This window comes from Strix uralensis, chromosome 4 (genome assembly GCF_047716275.1).
Source record: "Strix uralensis isolate ZFMK-TIS-50842 chromosome 4, bStrUra1, whole genome shotgun sequence".
In the NCBI taxonomy this organism is placed as follows: domain Eukaryota; kingdom Metazoa; phylum Chordata; class Aves; order Strigiformes; family Strigidae; genus Strix; species Strix uralensis.
The window spans coordinates 69,843,256-69,863,893 of record NC_133975.1 but is presented as its reverse complement, the minus strand read 5'-3'; the positions used below and the strand labels follow the sequence as shown (position 1 = coordinate 69,863,893).

General features: G+C 39.3%; 3 protein-coding genes across 3 annotated transcripts in view; 1 reads left to right on the top strand and 2 right to left on the bottom strand.

The window, feature by feature from the left end:
* Positions 1–9,235, top strand: part of PRSS12 (serine protease 12) — a 45,006-nt gene extending 35,771 nt beyond the window's left edge. The window contains exons 12-13 of the mRNA XM_074867210.1: positions 4,130–4,410; positions 6,433–9,235. Of these exons, the coding sequence (XP_074723311.1) occupies positions 4,130–4,410; positions 6,433–6,740 (589 nt within the window). The 3' untranslated portion in view covers positions 6,741–9,235. The remainder of the gene's footprint in view (positions 1–4,129; positions 4,411–6,432) is intronic.
* Positions 9,236–12,750: 3,515 nt separating this feature from the next.
* The window catches only part of LOC141942939 (bifunctional heparan sulfate N-deacetylase/N-sulfotransferase 3), an 86,436-nt gene continuing 78,548 nt past the window's right edge, over positions 12,751–20,638 (bottom strand). The window contains exon 17 of the transcript XR_012628778.1: positions 12,751–13,468. The gene's annotated coding sequence lies outside the window, so the exon portion shown is untranslated. The remainder of the gene's footprint in view (positions 13,469–20,638) is intronic.
* LOC141942942 (endogenous retrovirus group PABLB member 1 Env polyprotein-like) lies at positions 13,932–20,612 on the bottom strand. The gene is made up of 2 exons (XM_074867217.1): positions 20,415–20,612; positions 13,932–15,948 (listed from the first exon to the last, which is right to left on the bottom strand). Exon 2 carries the CDS (start codon positions 15,809–15,811, stop codon positions 14,561–14,563), a length of 1,251 nt encoding a protein of 416 aa, XP_074723318.1. The 5' UTR covers positions 15,812–15,948; positions 20,415–20,612; the 3' UTR covers positions 13,932–14,560.

Here is a 20,638-nt window from a genome sequence, read left to right as displayed (position 1 = left end):
CAAAAAGCTTTCATAATTCTGAAACTATCACCATAGCACTAATTAATATGTGGCTTGCTGCACAGAGCCAAAAGTCTATCTGTAAATTATGAGAGAGTATTTTCAGTGACCTTTTGAGAATGTTTTTTGCAGATTATGTCAGGCAAATATATATTTAATGCTAATGACCCTGTACATTTGTATTCTAATATGACACTCAGATGTGTACAAAAATTGATAAAATATTACTTTCACACATTCAAAGATCATATCTAGCAATACATTCTAGAGTACAGAATCCTAGTTATGATAGCTTTTAAAGGCAATAAGATCAACAGTTATAAACAATCGCTTTAGGAAAAATTATTAAACTATTTAATATTGCTTAACTGGCAAAGGAAACAGCATAATTTTACTTAACTTATTAGGCTCGGTTGCTGTATCACTTAGATTAAGCAGAACATCATGATGCAGTTACTAAATTTGAGCAGAAAAATATATCTGAGATGTCAGTAACAAAACCAACTCTTTCATTTAGTGGGAGTTTTGTGTGTAAGGTAGAGTAATTAAAATGAAAATAACAAAGCCATTTTACTGCAATAGTAACTGAAGTACTTTCTGTATCAGCTTCCTTTTCTAATTTCCTCTGAGGAAAACAGATCCTACAAAGTTGGTTAATTCATCAGCCAGGATTGTTTGTAATCTTGTCCTGGGCAAGACATTGGAGAAGTACTTCGCTGGCTGTATAAGCCATCCCAGTATTACTACACTCTTTAAGTTCTGAGCATTACATCTGTTCTGTAAATAGATTTTGTAGAAGTGAAAGACTGTTTGACACTGCACACCCTGACAGGTAACTGCCTCTATACTGACCTTGTCAACTTTGGCGAGGGGCACAGGAGTTGCACTGTCAGTGTGTAAAACATTCTATAGTTGGGTGTTTTATTCCTCTGTTTTACAAGTTTCACAGAGGACCAATGCACTGATTAGCTCACACAATAAAATGAATTACCAGGGTCTGTCAGTTTGGTTTTCGTAGTGTATTCAAACTGCTTTACAAACCCCAGTAGCATGCTTTCTGACAATCAGCATTCTGCGTATTTCCATGAAAGAGATGGCCAAAGTGATCAGTACACTTGCCCTTGATTTCGTAGTTTCTTTTGGTGCAATCAGTTCAGAAATCTTGAAGCTGTAGTTCTAGGAAATACACTACCTATGAGGTTATATAGCCTCCATGTGAAGAGACCATTTAATATATATAAATACTGAACTGCAGATGCAACTTAATGCAGAACACAAGATTAAACTAAGGAATCACATTACTTTCCCTAATAATATTTTCCATAACTAGAGGAATAAAAAATACTTCCCCCCCTACTTTGTTTATTTATTTAAAATATGTTTCTAAGTTTGAATGCTATGGTTTTGCCAAAGCATTACTGGAAATTTTTGCACATGGGCCAGGAAAATTTGCTTTCAAGTCTGTCTATATGTACACATGCTAAATTCTGAATTGTAGTTTCTAAAAATTCCAGAAGCAATAGCAACCAAATATATAAAGCATATTCAGTACAAACTGGTACTGAAATATACCAAGCATTTTATTGTAAAGATACACAACTTATTCATAAAACGGTCACTTCCACAGAAATAATATTATAAGAAAGCTGTGTTAAGTAATGCCTGTACTATATAGTATTTTAACATACTAAAGATGTATGTAGCCTCACTCCTTGTTGTATTAAGGAAAGCCAAATAGATGGCAGAAGAAAAAACAAAAAAGAAACTCACCCAAGGTTACAGATCTGATCACAGCACTGCTGTAAAAACCCCCCACTGTTTTCTAGCCAGTGCCAGATTATACTTTTACTGGCTCCCACATTATAGCTCAGAGTAACAATAATAGTATGCTGTTACCAGTCTAAACTTCTAAGTATCTCAGCAAAGTATGGTAAGATTACCCTTTTCTGATGTAAGATGTGTGGCAACAGTGACCCAGGAGGGGATTTATCAGTGTCAGAGCAGAAATTCTTGGCAGGCAGCAGATGGCAAGGATTTGACAGACAATCTTTAGGGATGCAGAATTTAGGATTTCACTGATGTCATACTTTCAGATGGCCAAATACAGATGGATATATATAACTCCAGAAACTAGTTGAGACCTAACAGCCTTTCTTACTCTGAAGAATCTCTTTAAAGGTAACAAAAATAAAAGCAATATATCAGGTACCAACCCTGCTTCCATGGAATTTTGCCATTTATTTTATCAGGAAAAGAATCAACTGTGAAGTCTTAGTGACCTTTAAAACTGGCAAAAACACACAAGATGATCTAGAAATGAGAACGTGAAATCTAGTGCAAATGAAAGAGAGATTCAAGTATTTATTTTTTAAGAAAGCTTGCAAAGACATACCTCTATTCTAGAAACTTCAAGAGACTGGAGTCAGAATGCCTGGAAAACCAGGATTCATGCTTCTGCCTTTTCTGATGTTCTTTTTCTATTCATGTTCTTATTTTTTAATAGAAAATTTCTAATTAAAATTGATTCAGTGATAAGTTATAAAATACAAGCACTTTTGTGGTCAAAGGAGAAAGATTAGTATAGTGACAGATACAAACAGGTTTTTTCTTAAATATCTTGAGATAAACATACTGATCCACAAATCAAAAAAGCTCTTGAGCTATTTTTTTTTCAGGGGGAAAGTAAGTAACATATTTTGTAGAATACACAATTTAATTTTTCTCAGTTCTCCCTCTGAAACTAAAATCAGTAGGAATACTTTTTAAAACACCTCTGGAAACTTTAAAAAGTCTGCATGAATTGCATCTCTTCACTTCCAGCTGCTATAGAATTTTGATTTCCAACCACAAGGAAAACACAGTATCTGGAGAGTATTTCACACAGACTATTACTATGGAGGACCCGGAAAAAGTTTTGTGGTAGACAAGCTACTTCATTTTTCCTATATAGAAGGTCATCTTCAGATGAACAGATGTTTGGTCACAGCCTGCAACTCTCTCTCCTTGCAAGCCTAGAAGTGAAATTTTGCTCATAGAAGATCTGAAGGAGATGTGCAGAATTTGACAAAGCAAGCTTTGCAGGCAACCTGGAATGGAACCCACCACTAGAATAAATATTCAGTGGTACACCTATATATTGTTCTGAAGAAACCTGTAATGTTCCTGCTCTATCTGCTGCTCCTCAAGCAAGTTCTAGTAAGCTATGGAGATCAGCACATTGCTGGAGGTTATAAAAAGAGCAAGTATAGGTTAGAAGGTGACAGAACGACAGAACACTGTAGAGTATTTTCTGCACACACGTATTACAAATTTCCTGTTGAAGGCTAGGAGGGAAAGGGAGAAGTCAAAGGAAAAATACTTAGCTTAGCCAGATTTTAAAATAAATAAATGTAGCCAACAGTACTCCCTTGTCTGCATTTTCCCAAGAAGGGCTGTGTGTCCTGTAATCCAAAAATCTCCAAAGGCATGCACAGAAAATTGTTATTTCAGCCATAGTAATCATCTCTAAGGTATCTACCATTTAGTCTGTGATGTGAAAGAAATTGGGGTTGTATTAGATGCAAAACAAGTGTAAGATTTACAGGCCTCTGTCACTTTGACAATAGGTGCTTGTGATGCACATATGTTTTGTTCTCCTTACTGTAACTTCAGTTAATGTAAGAGGTTTTTATCAAGTTATCGAAGCCTCTATAATTTCTCAACCAACCTGCAAAGCAAGCTTGAACGCTGTTTTCATTTCAGTAATTATTTGGAGCATCACAATGGTGTTACTACTCACGTTTTCATTATAATTACTGGCAGTTTGTGCTACCCTTCCTAAATACATTTATAATGCACACCTTTCTTGCACCTTTGAAATAAGCGCCAGCCATGGCAGATGGCCATAAGAAACCTTGTCTGTGAAAATACACAGAAAGGAACATAGCCCAACCTGAAACTTCAGGAAAAGTTATTCTTCAGGATACACTTGAATGTCAATCTAAACATCTGAGAAAGCATTTTTGTTCTTTAAAAAAACCTTCTGGTATCATTAGTTATATGAGCGACAAAGACCCTGATTAAATCTGTTTGCATGCTTAGGATCTGACTTTGCATAAGCCAGCCCTATTTGTTTTCACCTCAATCTTAGGTACGGCAACAACACTCGGAACTACGCTGTGCGAGTGGGAGACTATCACACACTGGTACCAGAAGAGTACGAGGAAGAAATTGGAGTCCAACAGATTGTGATGCATAAAGAGTACCGGCCTGACAGCAGCGACTATGACATTGCACTGGTGAGGCTACAGGGGCCAGAGGAACAGTGTGCCAGATTCAGTACCCATGTCTTACCTGCTTGTTTGCCATTAAGGAGAGAGAGACCACAGAAGACTGCTCCCAACTGTTACATCACTGGATGGGGTGACACAGGTAAAAATGTTTTAATGATTTCCACCCACTGATCTCGTTACCTGAGGCTGCTTATTTAAAAAAAAAATCAAACCCAAAACTCAAATACCCAAAATAAGAAAATGCTCAAAATGGAACTGTGGTGGTTTGACCTTGGCTAAATGCCAGGTACCCACCAAGTCACTCTGTCACTTCACCCCCCTTCCCCCTTTTTTCTCAACAGGGAAAAGATGGGAAAGAAAAAAATACTTTTCTTACATAGGGGAATATTTTCTCTCCTGATACTTAACCAGGAATGACAACACTTTGTTTACTGAATTTAGTTTGTGTTTGAAAAGTGGCGATTAACCATGTCACTCTATCACAGAACCAGTGAGTAAAATGGCCTCATTAAGACTGACAAGCATGAAAGAAAAGCTTATTTGTTGCCAGGCACACCCTGCACAGCAGCTTATCACCCCCTGCCTCAGAACATAACTAACAGCTTACATATATTTAAGGTTTTTAGGGTAAGTACAATGAATATTTTAGAAAGGTTCTTTAAATTACACTACTTCAATAGAAAAATGGATAGAAAATATACACATAATAGCATATCAAATAACATTTTTAGTCTCCCCTGTTACCACTGACATTTTGAATCAGCAGTTAGATTTAAATAAGAGAATATCTTGACAAAATTTATGAGAGCCATAATGCAATCTGCAATCCAGGCTTCTGGAACAAACTAGTCACTTTTTAGGTCAGTACAAGACTCTTCCTCTTCAAAGGTCTTTGTCCTTTAAACGTTTTACAAATTAATAACCATGTTTTACTTTCATGTTTTTATGGTGTTGAATACAGTGCAAGAAAGCAACCACACTTGAGCCTTTGTTCCACTGACTCATTCAAACTGGCAAGGAGACAAGGCAGCAAGGCCAAATATCAGTTCCTCCTCTTTACGTGCATTAATCTGTGCACACAGATGTCTGGGTCACTGTACCACAATAAAGAAGATAGACTTGTAGGGTGGGTTTTTTTGCTAAAAACAACTGCTAATTCATTGCTTAGCTCTGTCTAGCTTTTTACACAATTCACTTGAAGTTCTGCAATGCTGTTTACTTAGGACATCTATTTAAGGAAACATTAACCACTGCAATAATTGGCTTTAATTACATTAAGAAATGACATCATCGCAGTACTTCAGTTGACATTTCACACACTGTATGAATCATAATTACTTTACAAGTATTAAGATTTTACTTAAAAGAAGACCCCAACACTGGCTTTAATTTCCCATGTTTCCAACTGAGAAAGAGGTGCAAGCTACAGAAAAAGCCAAATGATTTAAATCTTGACATTTTATAAGCAGAGCAGTGCTTATACAATGCAGGATTCACTACAGATAAAGAAAACCAAAGGACAGGTTCTGGTCATCTCCACAAAATGAAGATTCCTTTTGGTCAGGAGTCCCATTAGCACTCTGGTACACCAAAGACACTGCTAATCTCTACTAGAGCACACTTGGGCTCAGTGATGTTAGCTCCGCATCTTGTGTGTACTTACAGGGCATAAGCATGATGGTTGGCTGGATGCTCTACTTGGAAGCCGACAGAGGATGCAGCACCTCTCAGGCTGAGCTAGACTAGATCCAAACTCGTGACCTAGAAATGAAGTACTTCTACAGCTTTAGTCTCCATTGCTGAAGACTCCCAAAAATAGCTTCCACATTTAAGTATTAAGGCATATTCTTGTAGAAGACACAAAGCGTATTTGGAACAAAACAAACTCCAGCCTTGGAAAGATCCAGTGAACATAAGGAGTAAAGCTACATCTTATCAGTTTTTTTTGCTAAAAAAAGCATCTATATTCCCTATTTACAATACCTACATAGTTTTTTAGTATTATATTTAATGCACAGCAGATTTTATCTGTCTTGCTTTCAGTCATTTTATTTAATGACAAAACAGCGTGAAGGACTGACAGCAAAAACTGGATGAAATGACATTCATGTTTCCAAGACCAGTCATCAAAATGAGATAATAATTTGGGTCCTCTTTTCAGGAAGGGCTTATTCAAGAACATTACAACAGGCTGCCATCCCCTTACTTCCCAAGAGGGTATGTGAAGAGCGTTACAAAAGAAGATTCACAGGAAGAATGCTCTGTGCTGGAAATGTCCAGGAACAGAAACGCGTTGATAGCTGTCAAGGAGACAGTGGCGGACCACTGATGTGTGAACGTCCAGGGGAAAGCTGGGTTGTGTACGGTGTGACCTCCTGGGGCTACGGCTGTGGAGTGAAAGATTCTCCAGGTGTCTACACAAAAGTATCATCTTTTGTACCCTGGATAAAAAGTGTGACCAAACTATGAATGTCCATAATGAAAACCAAACTTTGTTAATAAAGTTTGAGGCAGGACAACCTGAAAGGCACAGACAGTGCACAGCTGGGGCCCACAGTGGGTGGAAACAGACACATTTTCCCGATTCATGTGTTTTTCTTTTTGTTAAATCCAAGCTGTATACACATAACCTTTCCAGGTAGGGATTACTATCCAAACAAAATCCCTGGTGTTAAGGAAGTTTATATATTGCACGAACAAGTTACCATGTGTCTAAAATAGGGGAAAAGTGATAGCCAGCTTAGAGTAACATTGGAGCAGAACAGCTGGAGAGTTCAGGGTGAGATTCACTGCCCACAGGAAGACTGTGGTAGCTCCAAGCTATTTATGCGCCAAGTTTCTTTAGAATTAATTACAGATCTCAAAATTAATCTTCAGTCTACTTTATTTAATGAGTTCTTGACTGTTTTCCTATTATTCCTATGATCTTACACTTAGCCCTCTAATTTTGACTCGTGTTTCATTAGCTAATGTAACCATTAGCATGTTGATTCTTGCTAAATAATTCTGACTATGTATTAAAAGTTAGAAGGTAAATAATTGTCAATAATCAGTTCCCCAGCTATTCTGATAAATGTTCTTACAGCTTAGTGTGCATAAAGTACACTCCCAAGTAAAATAGGTAGTACACTGGAAGTTAAGTTTCCGCACAGACATCCTGCACAGCTGCAAGAGCTACATCAAAAACAAATAACCTCGTATTTTCTTTCCTCTAGATGTCTTCTTTCTGAAATTAATAATCTTTATCACACACAGCATTTCAGAGAGAATTTAGTTTTCCTATTTACCACTAGCTGTCAGTACAGTATCAGACTAACAGACAAACATCTCAAACTTCTCATTGCTGATTTCAGAGGGGCTTTACTCAAGTAACACTATGAACCTCTGTCAATCCTACAAGAGAAAGTTGTAAGTATGTACAGTGCAAGTACTGGAGATGTTGAGCCAAAACCTGTCTGAAAAGGTCTATAAAGTCTTAAACTACTATTTTCTACAAGATAATATTTAGACAACTCTCTCCTGCTTAGTTGCAAAACTGGTTCAGACTGGTCTTACAGGAAAGGTGAGAGATAGATAGTTTTCAGTGACTAGTTCTAAAGTATTGTCACATCTTGATTCCATTTAATTACTTTTACAAATACTGTTTCCCACACTATGAAAACCTTAATGGTTTATTATACAAATGCACTGATAAAAAGTTACTCTTGATGTATAAGATAAATATAAACCTACTTACTATCCTTTTAGAAAGGGCCACCCCATTGAACTTACCACACAGAAAGTAACCACCACCTTCGTGCAACACTAATGGGTATCAGCCTTGAAAACAGCTGTGACTAACTACAGTTAAGAGGGAGACAGAAAAGTCCAGTGCTACCTCTACAGCCCCTGTCAAAGGCCATTCTGATTACATGCAAGCATGCTGTCTGTATTACATTAACAAACATGCTTCTTAAAAAGATGAAATGAAAGCTCTGTGGGCCATGAAACACTCCGTGACAAGTGTGGCAGATGTGTGTCACCACATAGTGATTGTGCAAACTGTGACTACCAGTGACCGTTTTCCTGTGTTTCCTATCCCCAAACACTCTGGCTACTACAGTGTTGTATGGCCTTTTGTGAACAAAGTGGGATGCTTGTATTCATGTTGTAAGTGGGCAGTCATTGATTTCTATATGGTTCTGTGTCTCTCTGGTGTTGTAACAAATATCCAAGACAACTCAATTTGTAGACAAAAGTGGTGATGATATTGCAGAAGCCCATGTGATTGAAGACTTCGACCTTATTTTCCCCCCAACCTCAAACTTAGTTTTCAAGGGTCATGACTAGTTTAAATATCTTGTTGGAACTGGTGCTAAACTAGTACACGAGGTGCTTTAATATATTTTAGTTTTCTGTAATTCCACACTATTTGAAATAGTGTGAAATTTTATTTAAAAACATGTCAAAATCATAGTATTGTGACCACCTACTGTTAGGCCTATGTGAAACACTCTGTAGTAAACTTTAAAAGTAAACTTTAAAATCATTTTACATTTTTACTTATACATAGCCCTTGTAAAGGGGAAGTAAATCTGTCAAAATGTACCATCAAAGCTTCGCTATACAAGACCCATTATTTTAAGACTTGTGCTGGAATAGGCTATATAGTGCAATACATGTGTTGTACACAGGGGAAACAATTTTCTTTTAGAAGTTGCACCACAGAAATACAATACTTGGGGAAAAGTCAGGTCTGTGTACTAAGTGTAGCAACATTTAGATTTAGTACAGTAGTTAATTAGTTTTGCTCTTTAAATAGGATGCTTTATTAGCTTTTAAAATGTTGCACTACCATTTTCATGCAGAGAGCATGCCTTTTCGGTTTCTAACATGAAAAATTGTCCTTATGTTATGCCATTCTAATTTTTGTTCAATGAGCCTGATGTAAATGTGTACAATAAAAACTGCCACACTGACTACAACTTTTGTACATTATCCACGGGATTAATGTGTAAGTAGATACTACAGGAACTCATCTCAGTGAGCTTCATGTGAGCTTAAGTGAAAAAGGGTGCTCTTGAAAATATTTGGCCCAAAGCTTATATGTTTTAAAGAATTTTCTCAGAGACTGAAGTTTGTTCTGTACGATGGAATTCCTAGTCCTTTGTGTGCTTTAACTTAGACCAGTTAGGTTGTCATAAATAAGTTTACCCTACACTCTTAAAACTGCTTAAGAATATTTTTGACCCTTGCTGCTCTCCCCATTGTTCAACGTTTTGAATACATACAAGGTGGTAGAAAAACCCGCTCTTCAGCCTATGCTAATGGTTTTTTGTATTAAGCAGGTTGGCCAGTGTTAATGTTGGCATAAAATAAGTAAACACTCAGCACTTCTATTAGATGACCATCTTAAACACTGATCTACCCAGGTTCCCCAGCATTGTGAAGATTTATAATTAGATGTAGTCCCTCTGAACTTCCCAAGGTTTTGTCCATTTTCCAGATATTTTACAGGCAACTACATCAGAAATGAAGAACAGAAGCATTACTGCAACAGACACACAAGGTCTATTTAACATGCATTTATCTCAACCGTGAATAACTTCCCAAAGGAAAGGGGCACTTATCTATAAGCCACGATAAACCAAGATCCCATTTTATGACCATTATATATAGAATATCTATAACCTCAGCGGTCTTACTTCCAGAAAAATTCACAGCACTATAAAAGTTTGTATTTAACAAAAAGTCAGTCCTGAATCAATGTTCTCCATGCTTTTCAATGTTGTTGCAACTATTTCATGCTTTTGAGTGCTAGAATATTTATACTCAAGAAGATTTTAACGCTGTTACGGTTTCAGAGTGGCAATCAGATCATAACACACAAGGCGGCTAAAACAATTAGGCTCAAGTAGCAGATCCCAGCAGAAGAAACCATCTGTAAAATAGTAAGTTTGTAGTATCAGGAAAGAGAAATGGTTTTTGTTTGTGCTCCAAGCTGCTGGGTAACAGCAAATGCAGTTAACTGAGGTAGCAGAGACCAAACCTACCTCATACACATTAGATACCCGCTCACATGCAGTAACTCCTATTCCATTTATTTAGCATGGAACACAGAAACTGACCATGTAACCTCCTGCAAATGCAACACCAAGCAACCACAAACAGGGAAAAGATGACTTAAGGTTTGGAAAGAAATTTAAGAAATATAAAAGAAAAACTTTTGTAGCAATGTAAAGGAAAAAAAAAATACTGGTGGGTAAAAGTTGGAGGTGTGACACTGGACGTAACTACGGATGGAACAGGGTGCAGAAAAGTAAGGAGCATCTACAAAGGTAAGAGCTAGATGCACCAGGAATAGATTGGAAAGATAGAAAAACAGTTGTTTGGAAACTGAGATTAAATTTTAAGAGAAATCATGAAAAACAAACCATCCTAAGCCACACGGAAATGAAAAAGCCACATCTTGTAAGAATACCTCTACTGTGCTCAAGTAATGTGGTAATATTGTACTACCCTCCATGCATGTGACTGGATGCTCATGGAAAGCTTCAGTCATAGGAAAGGCTATGTAACCTCACTAAGCACTCAAAACTTATAGTAAGAGATACCTACAGCAAACATTATAGGTCATACTTTTGTATCTGACCATAATCTTGAAAATCAGGGGTTTTTTTCTTCTCTTGATTCAAACCCACTGTTTTATCTTTCAAAGTTCTAAATATTTGATGAAGAGCTCAAAATTGAATGTTCACAAACCTAACCAGCAGATCAGATGAAGCCACCAGGCCAATTTATTCAGGTGGAAATATCAGTGCCCTCATCACTTGGCTCACACAGTGGACTAGCAGAACAGCTCCGTGGTCCTCCTCTAAGTTAGTTTTACACAAAAGGATCCTCTGTTATAGGAGGCACAAAGGGCAACTTGTAAAAAAACCCCAACCAATTCAGTTATGCACTGAAATTGTTAAAATAGATTAAAAAGGCAGCTGCTGTCTGATAAAAGCAAAGGTTGAAATTCAAGGGAATTGGGGTGACACCTCAGATGACCAGATGCCATACAGTAGCTGAAAGTCAACACCAGAAAGTCTGAATTTTTCAGTATTGTTTCAGTGACAAAAGAAAAATGCTTCTCTCCAGACCTTCGTGTCATATTTTTAAGTTTTGTGCTCTGTGTTCATATTGTTTTAATGTATTCTCCAGATCCCTGGAGAAAAAGATCCTCAACCCTGTTCCTGCTTCTTCCTATTCATTTGCCTACACCTGTTTTTCTTCATGGGATCAAAGCCAGTCAGAAAAAACTGATCTAAAAAACTAAGGAAGCCACTCTGCATCAGGGTGCCCATCAGAACAGCAACCACACTCGCAGGCAGTGGTAGCACTCTCCTGCCCACACCTTGTCCCTGGGACAGCAGCAGCTCTCTCTGGGCACTGCCTGCCTAGCATTTCCTCGTGTAAGATAAGCAAGTAACTGCCCTTGTAGAATAGATGTGTTAACTTACTTTCTAAAAGCACTAAAGTTACTACAGAAGTCCACTCTTCTCGGAGAAAAGGAAATTCACAGTACATGCTCATGACTGTTGGCTAACAGGCCTGGCAGCCACAGACTTGGAATCCCAAGTAGTGAAGATGTCATATGATAGGGTTGTATGCAGAGCTGTTTAAAAGGAAAGAGTAATCACACACCGCCAATTAAACAGGTGTAGTATCACTTATTATAGCTCCACACAGAATATACATTCAGCTATAGTTTTGAATAGCAGAAAAAGTACATGCTAGGAGAAAAAGTTTCCTATGACAGCTCCCTAATCTCCCTACCAGTCTATTCCAAAGTGTGATTAACATGACCATCCGAAGTCATTTCCTCAGATCTAATCCATGTTGTAATTAAAGTCCACAATTCCGCCCCCGTCCACTTCAAATAGGAATCCCCCCTCAGCTATCAAGTACTTAGCAGTAATTGCACTGTCTACTGATCTCAGCTCTACCTTCACAGATTTTGTTTCCCAGCCCTTTCAAAGCCCTCCTTCCTCAACTTTTCAGTTTGCAATGACTTGCAAAAAATTTCCATATTAACTGGAAGATATTCCACGAGACTGTGCCAGTACAGCTGGTATTAGCTAAGACAGTAAGTTTACTTGCAAGTAAAACGTGTATCTTGTCTGATTCTGCATCATCTACTGGAGCTCCATTTATTCTTTTCTTGAACGTGGATTAAATAAAAGATCCCTCAGCAACCAAAAATGAAAAAGCAGCTGCATTCGAAGCCACCGTTTCTCTCCTACAGCAGTAAACTCTGATTAAAATTATGCAACAATGCATCAGCCACAGTCACTGCTTTGCCCTGAAACCAGTCATAAATTTAAGGCCCTGCTACCAAAAGCTGTACCCGTCCCCACAACAGGCAGGTGGTGGCATGTATCAGTAACTCCGAAGAACACACGCAGATCTAGTCTTGGTCATCAGTAGTCTTTTAAGGAAGAAGCGACACTTGCAGTGAGAATCAATATCTCTTTATTAACTTATTGATACATCTGAATGCTTTACATTGGCATATATACTAAAATTATGACTGTATATTTCACATTCATTTTCCAGACTTCACAAACTTACCTTCAGCTCATGCAGTACACATATACTCCTTGCAACAACCATTCTAACGCACTTGAACAGCAGAAGAGCCACCACTGAAGGTGCATGTCATCGGACTTAATACTGCAGTATGGTCAGCCACATGACAGAGCACAGCACAGCCACTAAAGCACCAAGAGCATTATTGCAACTGCTTAAGACTTGGTGACAGCCTGAATATAGCAGCAAGAGATCCCTGAAAGCAGCACAAAATGAGCTAGTCATCTTAACTCTTATTCGTATATAAGCAGTCAGTGCTCATTTCAGGCACGCTAACCTACACTCCAGCCGCTCTTTGTGGAGCTGAGAGACGGACTGCAGAATATCTCATCTGGGCTCCAAGTCTGAACTTTGTTAATTTCTGTTAAATCTAAAGTGAGATTAAGATCTAGCCTAAAATCAGTTTTTGCTAGCGCTGCTTGATAACCATAAATAATACTGCTCACAAAAGGCATCAATTCCAGAAGACAGATCCACCCTCCCCTAAATAAAAATTAAAGTTCTAGTCACAGCTACTTCTAGAATTCACATGCAGAATTTAGCCCCATCTTCTTCTGTCATCACAACTCAAGAGTGTTTTTCCCCTGTAAAAACAAGTTTGAGGCAGTTTAATATCGCTATGGGAAACGCATACAAGACAGCAAACATCACTGAACAGTACCATGCTCTGCTCAGAGCTGTAAACTACTCTGAAACAAAAGTACTGCTATCAACTTGACATCTTCCTCTGCTCTTGCAGTTGCAGACTACTCTTAGTACTCCCTACATTAAATCAGAAACGTACTTATTGAAAAAGACATTCCCCTTGTGCAGACATCCCCGAGACATCTGTGGGTTCAGATGCCTCTACTTTAGCAGGTATAAGTACTGGCAATGTGCGTTTTATCATAATCCACTATTCCTAGATAATACGTCTACACCCAAGCCCAATTCTTCCTAGTCATGCTAATATATGCACTCGGTTGTATTTTTCTGCCAATAAAACACACATACAAACGAAGCATGCCTTAGAAACAAAACACCAAGCTGAGTCAAAGAAGAGACGTATCCGGGCAGCAGATATTCTTTATTGCAGCGCTGGGCACATGGGGGATCGCTCCACCAAACATGTGCAACCCAGTCACTTCACCTCTGACTATTTATCCCCCCAATTGTACATATTCATTACATTTCTCGGAAAATGTTTACATATTCAATACTTTTCCTGGAACTACTTTACATACATGAATGTCTATTTGCGCAGCCGCACTACCGGTCTTTGGTGGTCTTCAGGGGTCCTCTGGTGGTCGTTCATAGTCTTCCTCACTTGTCCTTTTGTTGAACCCCTTAGTTTGCGCTTGCGCACTCAATTTCTTAGCTAATTATTTTATATTTTCTTTAGACGGCCTTGAAAGTTACCCACTCAGCTTCAATATATCACTGAGTTGGCGTCAAACATTAACAGCAGGATATACACTTTGCTCGTTATCTGTGAGGCAGGATACATTCATTACAAAAGTTGACAGAGTGTTTCTACATGAGTAGTCTTCAAGGCTAACAGGATATATGCATCGACTCATTGTTTAAAGATAACAAGATACTTAATCAAACACACAAGAATTTCAACATAACTATGACAGTTTTGCCCCCTGTATCAAGTCCCCCCTTTCCTTTACAGTTTGCAAATTCTTTTGCAATCATACTGCCCCATTATGTTTGAGGGATCTCGCAAAATACTTTCCCGTTTCCACCTGATGTTTGATCTCATTCTGTTTCCAAACTTCATAATCATTCTTGGCGCTTTGACAGCACCACAGGGAACACTTAAGCATTATGCAAAGTAGTATTCCCAATCCTATTACAATCAATATTGTAACGAAAATTTGTTTTAGCCATTTTAAATTTGGCAACCATGCGGTTAGTTTCTCCCACAATTCCTGGAATCCCCAGGAAGTATCGTCCTTTGTTATTTCATGTAGTATTTTACTTTGTCTCCATATCTCATCTAAATCTGTAGCAATTTGTCCACTTAAATCTATATACATACAACAGCTTGTATTTATAACTGTACACACTCCTCCTTGCGATGCTAGTAACAGGTCCAACGCCATTCTATTCTGTTGCACCACTTGGGCCAAGCTCTTTATTTCTAACTGTTGTGCTCTTATTATATCTATTGTCTGATTTTCAATTCTTTCTACTACTGCTGAGATATTAATTATGGCTTTTTCTAATTCACTCACTCCCAACCATGGGAGAAACCATCTAGCAAAGGAGTGAAATGCTGTTTGTCTCTTTACTAGAGGATTTTCAACCTCTCGCTTAGTCTTATGAATATGTGTACGAACCCATCCTCTTGGCGGGCGATCATGTATAGTCATATTGGGTACTACTGCCCCTAAAGTACACTTTCCCATCCAGTTTTTAGGTAAAACTTTCCATGCTGTGTTGTTACACAGCCAATACCATCCCTTCCCTTCCGGGACTGGCCAAATGGTAGTGTTGAGAAAGGTTGAAGCCCTAATATTAAAAGTTTCATTACACATGGTATGATTTCCTACATACACTGTATCTTCGCATCCTCCCACTTTATCCAGTCCCTTGGGTGGATTACACCTCTGTACACACTTACAGTAAGGAATTCCTGCTACAGGGCTAGAGATTTCAAGGGACTGTGGTTTATATGTCTCCTCGGGCCAAGAGGTATTCCCCCAAAAATATTTCCATGATTCATTGCCTGGGATAGGAATGCCAATTAACGAAATCTCTTTCCCACTATGTTCTGGCATATGCGTACATATCCAACAGTCAGTTTTGTTTAAAGCTTGTGAGATGCCCTGGGTCAAGGCAAAATGAAAATTTGGATTCCATCGGGTATCACCTGATTCAAAAGTCACTAGGATCTGGAGAACCGCAATCTGGTAGGTCCAATGGGTGTAGTAATCCATGGCTTCTCCGGAGCTTTCTTTATTCTCGAATAGTGGATCCAAGCTGATTGTTCCTTAATCTTCACCGCAGTGTAGGTCGTCAATAACACCTGGTATGGCCCGTCCCACTTCTCTTCCAGCGGGTGTCCTGAAAAATTCTTTACATATACATAATCACCAGGTACAAAAGCGTGAACTGGTTGATCCAGCCCCCTTGCCCGAGTTCCTAAGACATATTTATGAATTCTCTCTAATTGATTTTGGAGAGATTTCATATATTCACACAGGTATCCTTCTCCTAACTGGGTCAGGTCTTCTCCCCCGAATTGGAACTGATATGGCCTTCCGTACAGCATTTCAAAAGGACTAAAGTTCTCTTTGGTTCTCGGCTTTGTTCGTATTCTGAGTAATGCTAATGGCAAGACTTGTGGCCAAGTCAAGTTAGTCTCTTGGCTAATTTTCGCAATTTGCTGCTTAACAAGATGATTCATCTTTTCTACTTGCCCACTCGCCTGTGGCCTATAAGGGGTATGTAATTGCCAATCTATCTTTAAAATTTTTCCTATCTGTTGAACTATTTTTGCACAAAAATGCGAACCTCTATCTGAAGATATTGTTGCTGGGACCCCAAAACGGGGAATTATTTCATTCAATAGCATCTTGGTTACTTCCCTAGCTTTATTAGTTCTACAAGGGTAAGCTTCTGGCCAGCCCGAAAAAGTATCTGTCATTACTAGCCTTTACAGTGCATTATGGCCACCTTTTCTGGGTGGTTAATTGCTTCTAATAGCCTCAAAATTTCTTCTGCGTGTTTAATTTGCTTCTTTTGTGTTGTCAATAGTCCTCTTTCCTTCCAAATAGCACCATGTGCATGTACCACACCAAATGCATACTTTGAGTCTGTCCAAATGTTTACTCTCTTTCCTTTAGCTAATTCCAGTGCTCTTGTAAGGGCAATGATTTCGGCTTTCTGTGCTGAAGTTCCTGCAGGTAGGGGTTTAGCCTCAATTACTTGTTGGGTGGTAGTTATTGCATAGCCCGCTCTCCGTTGTCCCTGTCTCACAAAGCTGCTTCCGTCGGTGTACCAAGATTCTTCAGCATCTTCCAAAGGTTCTTCCTGTAGGTCAGGTCGGCTAGAATAGGTGGCTTCAATGGTTTCCAGACAGTCATGGGATACAGGTTCTTCTTGGGTTTCACTGAGAAAAGAAGCTGGATTCACAATATTAGTGACCACAATTTCTACATCATCTTGTTCCACCAGAATGGCCTGATATTTTAGGAACCTCTGCGGTGAGAGCCAGTGATTCCCTTTTTGTTCCAAAACTGCGGAGACGGTGTGTGAGACCATCACAGTCATTTTCTGTCCTAAGGTAAATTTCCGGGCTTCTTGAATATTAATCACCACCGCAGCCACTGCTCGGAGGCATCCTGGCCATCCTTTGCTCACCTCATCCAGCTGTTTGGAGAAGTATGCTACCGCCCGTTTGTATGGACCGAGTTTCTGGGCCAATACCCCAAGGGCCATTCCCTGTCTTTCGTGGGAGAACAGCCAGAATGGCTTGGAAACATCAGGCAGGCCGAGAGCCGGGGCTCTCATTAGTTCGTGTTTAAGCCGCTTAAATGCTATTCTGGCTTCGTTAGTCCAATTAATTTTTGACTGACTTTCCTTTGCCAAGTCATATAAGGGTTTTGCCAGCATACCATAATTATATATCCAAAGTCGACACCAACCTGTCATTCCCAAAAACGTCCGTAATTCCTTCACCGTTTGAGGTTCCGGGGTACGACAAATCGCTTCTTTCCGTTCACTCCCGAGCTCTCGCTGTCCTTTAGAGATTTCCAATCCCAAATATGTCACACGTTGTTGAATCATCTGGGCTTTCTGTTGGGAAACTCGATACCCACTCAATCCCAGGAAATTAAGAAGTTCAACAGTCCATACCACACATTCTTCCCTAGTCTCGGTGGCTATCAAGAGATCATCCACATATTGTAATAAAACTCCCTTACCATCTGGAGGAGTCCATGCTTCGAGCTCTTTTGCCAATTGATTCCCAAAAAGCGTGGGACTATTTTTGAAACCTTGGGGTAACACAGTCCAAGTTAGTTGTGTTCTTCTTCCTGAATCAGGGTTTTCCCATTCAAAGGCAAATAGTTTTTGGCTTTCTTCAGCCAGCGGGAGGCAGAAGAAGGCATCTTTTAAGTCCAGCACGGTAAACCAGAGCAAATTATCATTCAGCTTTGTGAGTAATGTGTATGGATTAGCTACTACAGGATGTATATCCTCAACAATTTTGTTTATTGCCCTTAGGTCCTGAACCAATCTATAACTTTTTCCATCTGCCTTCTTGACTGGTAATATCGGAGTGTTATACTCAGACTCGCATTCTGTTAATAATCCGTACTGTATGAATCGATCTATTATTTCTTTTATTCCTTTTCTATCTTCCAGCTTTAGAGGGTACTGTTTGATCCTTATCGGCATCGCATTTGATTTTAACTTAATCACAATAGGGTTAGCATTCTTAGCTCTTCCAGGGGCCTCAGTTGCCCATACCCCTGGGTATACTGAATCAGTAATTTCTGGAGGTATCTCCAAAGCCGACTGTGTCTGCAGCAGGGCTAGACTTAAAACTTCAGTTAATTGTTTTTCTTTTACTTGAAATTCTACTTTTCCCCCCTGAAAGGTAATCCTTGCTCCCATCTGTTCCAACAAATCTCGTCCTAACAACGGTTTTGGGGAATTCGGTAAATATAAGAATCTATGTATTCCTATTTGTTTCCCCAGTTTGTAACTAAGGGGTTTTAGAAAATAAGCTTTTTCGGATTGACCAGTAGCCCCGATTACTGTTACAAATTCCTTATCTTCAGGAATCAACCTCTGATTTAACACTGAATATGATGCCCCGGTATCAATAAGAAAATCTATTTCCTGTTTTTCTTTCCCTAGCTCAAGTTTAACCAGCGGATCCGCTAGGGTGGATTCCCCCGGTTCCCTTCATTGATCAGAATCTACGTGTGCCACTACTAAAGATTTCTTAGCCAATTTAGGACACTGTCCTTTCCAGTGTCCTGTCTCCTTACAATAGGCACACTGATCCGATCGCAAGGCTTGACGTGTCTCATTTCCCTTGTGCAGCTGCCCCTTGGGAGGTTTCCTTTTCGGTCCCTCCAGGGCAGCTATAGTCGCCTCTGCTATTACCTTGCCCATTTTGTATCTGTTTTGTTCTTCTCTATTTCTATAAATTCTCCAGGCTTCCTCTAACAATTTCTCTAAATCTCTGATTTCAGGTTCTTTCAATTTTTGAAGTTTTCTCCTAATATCTTCTGAGGATTGTCCCAAAAACAGGGAAACTAATTGCTGTTTTCCTGTATCCGATGATGGATCTAATGTAGTAAACTTTCTCATGGCTGTCCTCAGCCTATCAAGAAATTCTGTGGGAGTTTCTGTTTGACCCTGTTTTATTTCATACAAATTTGACCAATTAACTGTCTTAGGTATTGCCGTTTCAATACCTAACCTAATCCATTCTTGGTATTTTTTCAGTAGTCGATATTCTTGGTCATTATTCGGATCCCAATTGGGGTCGTCCCTAGGCACGTGAACTTCCACTGTACCGGGAAGGGTTCCGGCAGTGATCTGAATCTGAACCTGGGTACGAGCACTTTTGATTATCAACTGCTTTTCAGTTTCTGTTAATGCATCCAGCATCAAATCTATGTCCCTCCAGTCCGGGTCCTGATTTTTAACAATCAGTTCAAATCTCTTAGCTACTCCTTCAGGATCATCCCGATATCCTTTCACAAGTTCCTTCCAGGTATCCAAATCATTCATAGAAAAGGGAATTTTAATCCTAGTAGGTCCGGTGGTCCCTACTGCCTGTCGTAGAGGCGCTTGAATCACCGGACCCATTTTACTCCGGGCACGAGTGGAGATTGGGGAAAACCCCACATTTCCCGAGCCTCCACTACTTGTTCCCTCGCCTGGGTCCTCTACATCCTCACCCTCGGCTGGTTCTACTAGGGGTTCCGAGGATCGAGGTGGAGGAACATAATCTTCCAATCTATCCTCTACCTCTTTCAACTTAACACATCTCTGTCCAATACTACAAGCCGAACAACATCTCTTTAACCTTCCCCCACTTCTTCTGTTCTCTTTCTCCATAGCCAACACTAAGGGGTCTTGGGGAGCTAAGTTAATTCCACATTCCTTCTGCCACTCCGGATGATTTCTCAAAGTAAAAAAACATGTCAGCATACATAACTTCATCCCATTTCCCTTCTCGTCTTAAAAATAACATCAATTGCAACAAGGTATCATAATGTAAAGTTCCGTGGAGGGGCCATTTCTGACCCTCTTCTAACTTATATAGTGGCCACCATTGATTACAATACTTTATCAAAGTTTTCTTATTCACATTTCCCCCTGGAGTCCCTCCCAGCTCTTTCCAATGATCCAGGGCACAGCCTAAAGGGCTTTTCTTTAAAACCCCCCCGCTTTGTTTTCCTCCCATAACTCTAACAATTCTAGACAATACACCAAACAGGACAGATTTTACAACGACAATAACAACACAAAATTATCACAATGACAAAAATTATAACAACACCAAACACCACGTACCAATATATCCCGGCAACCATTAATCATGTATCCGCAAATCCGAGTCCAATTCCCAGTTCAGTTTCCAGGTCCGATATTTAAAGGTACAATTTATACCAAATACAAATGTATGCTTAGTAGTCCAAACATACAAACATATGCTATCCCGCATAGGCTGTCCCTATGTCTTACGGAAAGCTTTCCAAACGACCGGTTCCCAAGATAAACCAAACAAAAAGAATACC

What these genes read in the sequence shown, in the direction of transcription:
- LOC141942942 (XM_074867217.1), bottom strand. Translation starts at nt 15,811, where the DNA reads ATGGATTACTACACCCATTGGACCTACCAGATTGCGGTTCTCCAGATC.